Raw genomic sequence first — 10,507 nt, forward strand, 5'->3', positions numbered from 1 at the left:
CGAGTGTCTGAGCTCGTTATTGTGTTAATAATACACAGTATTTAAATGTATCTATGTATACTTACCAACATACAGTATTGCTATTCGTGCTAAAATAAAACTGTAAATATTGAAAAGAGGCTGCTATACCACTTTGTTCTTTTTGTTCTACAAGTGAACCAGTCCGGAGATCAAATGGTTTATCTGTGGCTGCGACCGATCATTTCCACTCCTTTAACACCGCGCGCCGCGGAGAATATGTACACAGTGCATGCATAGTACGGTCTTTGTCTCAGCCAGACATAAGATCAAAAGACTGTTACGAGTTCCTATCTTGGCAAAGCGAGCTCAGCGTCATGTTAGATTGCCTTGGTATGAACCAGCTTACCAAGGATAGCAAGCGGTGTGAACCAATCGCATTTGCGCATGCTTACACATCTTTTGCCATTGTGGTAGCTTCAGTAACATACATTTGGGGAAAGTGAATGAAGCCAATTAGTTTCTAACCTACTTCCTATTTTCTTCACAGTGGGTATTACAATTAGAGAGTCAACGGAACGGGTGGGAAATCCTTAAATAGGCCGCACTATCTATGTTCAAACATTTAATAATAGAACCGATTATAAATAAATATTTCCGGAGTTGACTCTCTAGTTCTATAATACCTCTATGGCATTTCTAGAACTAAATGTAAGTTATTAAAGCTTGGTTCCTCCCACTACATGACACAACGACATACGACACAACTAATTTGACCAATCACAAGCGATGTATCATTCAAACTGGCGAATTACTTGCGTTGCACGTGCGTATTGCAATGTGGCTTTTAGTGGTAAAACCAAGCTTTATTAAATCACAATTTAAAAGGCCTTAGATGCAAAACTATAATTATGAAAATGAATTTAGTTCAAAATGACTAAATACAATTTATTAAACCGTAATACAATTATTTATAATAACCTGAACATTCGCATTTGATTTAAATTGCAAAAGCTAAGCTGTGACTAAATTTAGGTTTACATTTTTAGCTCCGGGCCTAGCCAAGAGAATAGGCATACTATTGGAAAAGGCAGACAGACTAACACTGGGTCTGTTTATGGTTGGTGTACACTAAAGCGATTCATATTTGTTCTTAGCAGAATAGATGGGCATCACTTTAGTGTGCACCAGCCTAATGAATACACATTGAGTAGTACTGATGTAGTATATAACATAGGCCTACAACAAGCAATTAAAACCATTTTGCAAGGAACAATAATGTATTTCTAGGGAGTTGTTAAAGGACAACTTGACCGAGAACCAAATTGTAACAACGCATTAGGGCTAACATTTCTAGTAAACACACTTTTTAAATAAATCATAAAAAATATAAATGTTGAATTTTTTTATTTTTTCTTTTGCCTATCTGGATAATGAAGTGTTTTTTCAAAATACCAGACTAAACATTTTGGCAAATTTAAGCCTAACACAGGTCAAATTAGCAATTGAAGTGACGGTACCTATCTCTTGTATGTTAACAACAGTGAAAACTCATGACGTAAAATTTGCCACGCACTTGTGACGTCACAGCAATTTACGGCGACGGCTGTACGACAATATCCTAAATCTCGCGATTGTTCTGAAATCATAATATGTACATCCCTAATACGTTGTAAAAATATGGTTCTCGTTAAAGTTGTCCTTTAACTCCCTAGCATTTATAATAATTCATAATTTTTGAAAATGAAAAATTCAGAGAGCATTTTCGCAGCAACAAATTTTTTTGGTTTGAAATGGAATAATGGAATTATTTTAATTTCAAGTTCCTTTGGAAGACCAACCTCATCCTCACCCACCATAAAAAAAAAAATTATTTGTTTTTTTCCTTCCTATTTAAAAAAAATGGGACTGGAGTATTACTGATGATCGTAAATAATTATTTTATAACAAAGGCAATTTAAAATTAGGAGCTAGCCTTTAACGTTCAATGTTGTCTCTATCTGCCAAGTCTTCAACTCCCCCACCCCCATAAATAAAATTAACTAATGATCAGGTCTTTTTTTTCTGGGGCAGATTTAACTATCATATAAAAATGTCTAGTAGTACCTATAAATAGAAATTCGGGTATCTTTTGCAAAATCTACAATTTATCACTTATTTGGTTTTATATATAAAAAAGTATAATTAATTTGTTATAATAAGGCACGATGAGACGTTGTATGCATTTAATAATTATTGAAAAAATATTTCTCTGAGCTATGGAGGGCAAGAATCCCATTCGATAAGATATTCTACTTGTCCATCGTCTGTTGTTCTCTTTCCGTGAACCGTATATTGTTCTCCCGAAGCCATTCGACTTTCAACACCGAAGTACGATTGAATTGATTTTTTTAGATCAGCCATAGATTGTGGCGTTTCCGTAAATCCATTTACTCTCGGATTAACTAAAGTAAAATTATCGTCAACACTCGACTTCATATCATTAACTTCGCCGTTAAAGTGAGCTGTTTCAAGTTCATCATTCGGGTCATATTTCTTCCATTTTCTTTGCCTTTTTTTTCTTCTGAAACCATTTTCCGAATTCGTAATGCTAGCCATTGATACGACAGAACTACTTTCAGATGTACTTGTGCTGATTGCATAGGTCGTTGCAGGCAACAAAATGTCACCGCATTGGAATGTTTCTAGTGGCTGAATGGAGTCTAACACAGATGGTCCGCCAAGCGGAATGGAGTTAAGGAAACTGTTTATGTTACATCTTCCATTTAGAATATTATTTGATTTTTTTCCATGAGGAATGATTGAAGTCTGAAAATACAGATTAAAAATTATTTATTTATTAGAATTTTTGTTTAAAATTGGTTTATGCATCAAACAGTGAGAAAATCACCAATTACAGGATGGATAAACTATTTTATAATTTATCGTGCTTATAAACTAAGTCTCATTTGAGGCTTAGGGAGTGGAGTTGAAAGAGTCAACCCTGGCACTAAGTCAGGATTAGAAGACAGCTCCACAACTATTTAAAAACCTTTACAAATTTGTTTGTATTACTTGTTATTTTTTGGTGTTTCACTTGTCTTTTAATGTCTTTTATTTTTCTTTTAAAAAAATATATGTTTCACTTGTTTTTTTATGTGTTTTACTGGTTTTTCTTTATGCATTTTACATTTTTTTTTGTTTTACATGTTTTCTATGTACTAACTTTTAATGGAAGAGGGTTTTTTAATTGTAATTTATCTGCATTTTAACTTGAAGAAACTCCAACAATTTAAAAATATATTCATAGATGCATGTTTAACATGAATAATAAATAAATACTAATGAATACTTGGCCTTTGAATATTCAATTTGGACTTTTCTTAAGATATCAATGATTTACCGTGCCCAGAACACAAAAGTGGTCTATAATTGGAGACAATGTCATACCTTATTAGGGGCAGCTTCGTCCTGCGTTTTCTTGGCCTTCTTCATACGTTTATCAATCTGTTCTTTAGATTTTCTTTTGCGCGATAACGGTACCGGCGAGTTGCTATCAAAAGGTTAGAAATATTAAAAAGTTTAATAAAAAGTATTTAGGAGTTTAATTAAAAATATTAAACAATTTCAAATAAAAATAATAAAAAGTTTATTTAAAACAATTAAAAAGTTTAATTAGAAAAACGTTCTAATTTTATTTTATCATCCTTTGATTATGTTCAAATACTGGAAAAATGTATTTGGATATTTCACATTTTTACAAAAAATACAATACAAAAATATTATACCTTTGAACTGGAACAAAGGTCACAACCTTTCGACCTTTCATCTGAAGGTCATTCATAACTTCCTCTGTGATCTGTCCAATCGCTGGCAAGACTACTTGGGGTTGAATAGGCGGTGTACGGATCCTTAACCCCCAAATGGTTTTCTTCTTTTTAACTTCTTTTCCACAACGAAATCTTGTGTAGAATTACAAACAAAGGAACACATATTATATAAGGAAATGATAAGGTTGTTTTACACATGGCAAATTTATTTGTACAAATACTACATTTTTTCACCAAAAGAAATTCTTACTTATTTTTTGACGATGATAGAGCACCTAATATACATTTAGGTCTTTCAAGTCTTGAACTATTTGGTAGCTGAAATAAAAAGTTCAATCCAATAAATAATAAGAAAAATGGCATCATTTAAATGTTAAGTTATCTAGTTACTACATAATATCACAGTTTACGAATGGATTGGTCATTCACAAGCTGCTAAAACAGCTTGCAAAAGGGTTTGCACTGCTCAAAAACAGCGAGGAGTTCGAACAGCGAGGAGTTCGAACAGCTACTAGATCTCTTCAACATGCACAGTTAGATAACAACATATAATACATCTTTGTTTCCTAATGGTTTGTAATCTATGCCCCTAGTGTGAACAAGCACTAAAGACTTGTCTACACTATCAAACTTTATGCGACAACAAAATGTGATGTGCCCATATATGGACATGATGATGTCATATCACTACCATACTTGGAAATATTACTACCATATTTGGGCACAAATTTTCTTTTCAAACTATTGATAGTGTAGACAGAGCTTAAGAATAGTCATAAACATATCTGAATAGTGAAAAGCTATAGATTTTCTGTAATAGTGTGAACGTTAAACTAAGAGTTCAACCAACTTACATTTGGAGCTTGTAGTCTGTCCCAAATTTCATTTAAGAAAGGAATTATCTCTTCTTCAATATCATAATATTTTTTCTTGTGTAATAATGTGAGATTGTATAAAACGAGGTGTGCAACGTCGGCCCTGAATAAAACAAATAATATATATAAATATTCAAATTATGTAATTAAGTTATGTTTTTGATCTAGTCGTATGTCTATTAACCAGTAGTTTCTGAGAGCATTTTGCAGAGGTGTTTGTTTGTTAAATGGAACTAGATAGTTTTGGTGGTGCTTGGGGTCCTAATAAAGGCTCATGTAATGAGAAACCACTGGGTGGTATACAGAATTTGATTATTTTTAGGTATTTAGAAAAATTTGTAGAGGCATTTAGAAAAATTTGTAGGTGTGATATTAAATGAAGGCCAGGGTTCATTTATGCTTATGTTGGGTTGTTATATGAAATAGATGTCCACACATGAGAAGGCAAATGAAACATAACATCAACCTCCTTACCATTTTAATGTCAGTCTCTTACCATTTTAATTTCAGTCTCTTACCATTTTAATGTCAGTCTCTTACCATTTTAATGTCAGTCTCTTACCATTTTAATGTCAGTCTCTTACCATTTTAATGTCAGTCTCTTACCATTTTATGTCAGTCTCTTACCATTTTAATGTCAGTCTCTTACCATTTTAATGTCAGTCTCTTACCATTTTAATGTCAGTCTCTTACCATTTTAATGTCAGTCTCTTCAAATACTCTGGTCCCTGATTGCAGACTGAACAAACAAATATGTAAAACCTGTTTAATTTAATGAGTAAATGAGAAATTAATATTCATAAATATTATTTTAATTCTGAAAAAATACACCACACAATGGATTCATTCTAGGAGCATTCTAAAATTCAGAAATTCTTAAAATCAACCATAATTTGAGAAAGTTGGCTAAATTATTATTTCGGGCAGAATAGCCGATTTGTGTGTGTATTTGTTTGTTTCTATATTTGTCAGCAGGATTACTCAAAAAGTTATTGCTAGATTTTCACAAGATTTTAAAGGATGGTTTCATAGCTGTATGGGAACATGTCATTAAATTGTCATATGCCTAGGTGGAGGTTTGTGCTTTCTGAGTGCCCTTTTGTTGCTGTATTTCTGTCAGTACTGTATTTCTAAATACAGTAAATCCATGCATACCTATTTTAAGTACTAAAATATAAATGAAAAAAAAGGAACTAACCTATCACCATATAACATTGGCGTCTCTAAACATTGCACACATGCTGAAATAAATAGAAATAGTACTTAGTTGATTATATTTTTATTTAAAAAATTGTATTTGTATATTTGTGTTTGTTATATAAAGGAGACTTACAGTAACTGAATTCAAACGTTTTTCTTAGCCATCATTGATAAAATTCCACAATAGGCAAACAAAACCAACAAAATGAATAATATACAGTCCTTATGTAATGTCATTTTATATGTCAATTATAAAACGAGTCATGAATTAGGAACAAGTATAGCAGTTTCCATTTTTTTCTATGGAAACTGAGGATATAATGATAAGCTCCAAGATTATGATAGGTCAAACTACAAATTAATTATGAAAAAATTCTCACCTTCGTGAAACCACTGCTTACATCGGCAACATTGCAGCATTTTTAAGTACCAGCTAAAAAAGAATTGTGAAAAAAAAATAGAAAAAACATCGATTAGATAAACTACCATATTTATTTAAACATCCCAGTTTGAATAAATGCCTCCTTGAAATAAACGCCCACAATAAAACATCTTTTGGAATAAACGACCATTTGTATAAATATGGTATATTCAGGCTAAAACATTACATAGAGGGCAGTAGATAAATCGGTTAATACTAAACTAGCATCCGTATAATACTTTGAATGTCACTCACGAGGACGATTGAAGAATATCGATCGAAATGTTGAGAAACTCAACAGTTATTTTCATAAATACACATACTTTGTATTGGTATTTTGAATTAAAACAAAAAAATACATTATCAAAAAAATATTTTTAATTTGTACACATTTAGTACTTACTCTCCAGGCCCTCCACAATAACAGTAACACTGTTCTGTGTTCACACGATGGTTACTATCCCAGTGAAGAGAGCCAAGCTGTAAACAAATATTGCTTTTGAATATTATGTGTGACTAGACAGCTAGTTTAGGTTACATATGCGACATATGATGAAAAGGATAATAATGAAGACGATAGTATTGATGACAATAATCAATCATGCTGATAATGATGACGATGACAGTAATGATGAGGACAATAATGAATCATGCTGACAATGATAATGATGATAACAATAATAATGAAGATGATAGGAATGATACTGACAATAATGAATCATGCTGATAATGATGATAATAATGAAGATGATAGTAATGATAACAATAATGAATCATGCTGATAATGATGACAATGATAATAATGAAGATTATAGGAATAATAATGACAATAATGAATCATGCTGATAATGATGACGATGATAATAATGAAGATGATAGTGATGATAATGACAATAATGAATCATGCTGATAATGACAATGATAATAATGAAGATGATAGTGATGACAATGACAATAATGAATCATGCTGATAATGACAATGATATTAATGAAGATGATAGTGATGATAATGACAATAATGAATCATGATGATAATGATGACGATGATAATAAAATCTTACCCTATATGGCAAAGACCGTTTCATTTCTTGAAATACTTTTGCTAAATTTTTAAAAAGATTTATAAAGTTAAATATCCATTCTTTTAAGTAATAAACTAAAAAGTTAGAATAAAAGTTTAAATTGGAAATGTTATCGGGAATTGCAATATTTACTTGCCTGCTGATCCCCTACGTGTAGCGCCACCAACCTAATGAGTAAACAAACATGTATTCAAAAACTCACTTGAGAACATGTGTTATACATTGACATTTAAAACAAACTGTACATGTAGTAAACAAAACAGTGACATACTTGACAAGGATGTTTGTTTATTTAAACTTTCTGTTACAAATTATATTAAATTAGATGAAGTTAAATCATTTTGCCCTTAAGCAATTACAACTGCCATGAGACTTTTATTCAAGTTTTAAAACGTAAATAATAATGAACTCTATAATTTGTATTGTTTAGATTTTGTTTTCATGTTTGATGTTGTCTGTTTCTTCTTAGTCTGTACATTTTACCTGTTTTTTTTTACCTCTATTGTTATATATATTTATATATGTAATAAATGAATTTCCAGAAGAATAGGTAAAGATAATTTGAATTAAATTTGAGATATTATTCATATTATCTGTTCAGCCAGATGGCAGTTATACTAAAAAGGGATTTGCTCTATTTGAGCAACTGAAACATATTGTTTACCTTCTGTGACGTGACAAATACGCACTGACGACAGATCCATGGTTCATCCTCTGATAGCAACACTTTGTGCTCTATTGTAGGTTGATGGCAGTTTTGATGATAACCTGGTGAAGATATAAAAAAAACCACATTACCATTAATTGCGCTTTCCAGCATGTAACCCACTTAATACTGTACGTAAGGCTATTGTGTAACTCACCCAGGCCCATGTAACATAGGTTAAAGCCTATGTCTAAGTTACTAATGCCAATGTGTATCTTTCCTAGTTCTATTTAACATAGGTCTTAAGTTAGTCACAAGGCCCATGTGTAACTTACCTAGACCACAGTGATCACAGAGAACTATTTCATTTGGCAAAACAGATTCACCACTATGACACAACGTACATGTGATTTCTCCCATCTGCACACCTAATAAAAAATAAGTAAGGTTATTATTTTTATCAATGTTTATGATTAGTCCTAATGGTCCTGGGGCTACCCTTTAAGATTAGTCTTAGAAGTAGATTCAGCAACTGCAACAACACATCACAAACCTTTTTGTAGATCTTTATATAGAACCCAATGTTCAGAGTTATCTTCAAAAGTAACAAAACATTTGCCAAGGTCGGATTCCACCTATGAAGAAAAAAATAAGAAAATATTTTATAATGGCACTGTAAATCCAAATGAATGGTTTTCTGAGATACTAGTTACTAGTAGTGAAAAGTATGTACACTTTTATATAACTTCTACAGGTTTGTGGTAGGCTTACCTTTTGTATTGTACCAAGGTATGATAGGCCATCCGTCCATCTTGCTAACACTTCCATTCCTTCAGAGTACGTACATGACGTGGGTGATTGAGCTTGACTAGTTGACGCTTCCTCCTTCGTTGGTTCCTCTTTCGTTGGTCCCTCTTTTGTTGGTTCCTCTATTGTTTCATTAACATTTTCCATTTCATTAACATTTTCCATTTCAGCCATCATTACCTTTTCTTGTTTAATGTTTGTTCTTGTTATCTAAGAAAATTATCACAAAATTTGAAGGTAAAGAAGAGTGAAGGTAGTGCATCATGCTATAATTGTACTATCTATAGGCTAGGATTTTAATGCAATACACATACATTCAGCTAGCACTGCTGGGTTTCTGCTGTGTAGAGGCCTACTAATGCTAAATTTATGTTTTGTTTTTGGTTTTCTTATGCCTGGCTTACATTACGGAAGAGAGAAAGACACTGTGACAGGGTAGGCCTCGTAGCTAGTCTTTTAGTGTAGGTTAGGACTAGTAAGTACTAGTAGTAGTAGTAGTAGTACCAGGCCAGGCTCCTCCTGTCCAAAGGCAAAAACGTGTCCTAAAAATGTCAATAATTTAATAATTTATTATTAATATTATTATTAATGCAATTTCCAATTTTCAATCATGATGAATGAATGTTCATCTACTAATTAGCATGATAATCTTCCCATTAAATCAGCCCGTATCTTATATTTAGCTACCTTCTATCGCCTAGCCTAATCTAGGCCTACACTACACGCCAAGAGACTCTGCACACTCCCTCTCCTAACCTACCACTACCAGTTTTGTTCCAGCATGTAACACAGTCAGTGGTGACTATATCCTGGCCTGGCTGGGCTTAGCTTAGTGGTAGTAAAATTACGCATATTTCATAAATGAGTAGGACTAATTACGTAGTTCAGACCTAAAAACTATTTTTTAAACCATAGCAATGTTCTATGCATTAACTAAATTACCTTCAAAGTACATAATTAACACAAAAAAACATAGTTGAACTTACTCGATCTCATTCAATCACTTCTCAAATTCCGCCATTTCCCGCGAAATCTTCAATAATTACGGTTGCCAGAATATCGATATTATTGACCCTTTTATCGTGGCGTCATCTGAATGCGTTACGTAGCTAATCACCTTTTTATCATAATAGGCAAAAATAAAAGTTAGATATTTTAGTACGAATGTTAGTGTTTTGTATTAAACTGAATAATTAAATAATGTCTTTGAGAATTCATGAGATCCTTTGTTTAGTTTTAGGATGTCGTGCTATTCTTTATATTCCATGGATTAATAGAGAAGATCGAAGTCTTTTCTTTGAGAATCTTTTTCTCATACCATACTCATACCATGGAGGTAAATGCTAAGACATGCTAAAATATTAAGAACGTGCCGTAGTGTTTTCAGCATCTTCCATCACTCATGGTAGGTCTTCTTTATTATAAATAATGGTTGCTGGTTCCGAGATTCAAACGCATTTTAGTCGTTTTTAAATTGAAATATACTGCCCTTTTTACATATACAGAGAAATGTACTGTATATGGAAATAAAAGTGGGACGAACCCACGTAAGACAAACAAATCGTATGTTTATATCAGGAGAAATGAATCGTTCTTCCCCGATTTATACAAACTTTTGAAAACACAAGCGAACTCCCGTGACACAAGTTTATATAGTTTTAATTTTTATTCGTATATTTATACTTTTTGTTCTTTACGCCCTTTACTTT

The 10,507-nt window shown here is 32.3% G+C and overlaps 1 protein-coding gene across 2 annotated transcripts; it reads right to left on the bottom strand.

The window, feature by feature from the left end:
* Window positions 1-867: 867 nt before the first annotated feature.
* LOC144838811 (metal-response element-binding transcription factor 2-like) lies at window positions 868-9,825 on the bottom strand. Of its 2 annotated transcripts, XR_013611708.1 has the most exons (17): window positions 9,785-9,825; window positions 8,763-9,008; window positions 8,545-8,626; window positions 8,327-8,419; window positions 8,010-8,113; window positions 7,482-7,512; window positions 7,325-7,365; window positions 6,667-6,743; window positions 6,223-6,275; window positions 5,841-5,883; window positions 5,336-5,404; window positions 4,622-4,745; window positions 4,018-4,085; window positions 3,726-3,899; window positions 3,388-3,490; window positions 2,039-2,766; window positions 868-1,799 (listed from the first exon to the last, which is right to left on the bottom strand). XR_013611708.1 is itself a non-coding variant. In XM_078694307.1 (16 exons), exons 2-16 carry the CDS (start codon window positions 8,973-8,975, stop codon window positions 2,215-2,217), a joined length of 1,827 nt encoding a protein of 608 aa, XP_078550433.1. In that variant the 5' UTR covers window positions 8,976-9,008; window positions 9,785-9,825; the 3' UTR covers window positions 868-2,214. The 2 variants fall into 2 exon arrangements, 1 of the variants encoding a protein (XP_078550433.1); XM_078694307.1 differs by having other exon boundaries at window positions 868-2,766.
* Window positions 9,826-10,507: the final 682 nt, after the last annotated feature.

This window comes from Antedon bifida, chromosome 3 (assembly GCF_963402885.1).
Source record: "Antedon bifida chromosome 3, ecAntBifi1.1, whole genome shotgun sequence".
NCBI lineage: Eukaryota > Metazoa > Echinodermata > Crinoidea > Comatulida > Antedonidae > Antedon > Antedon bifida.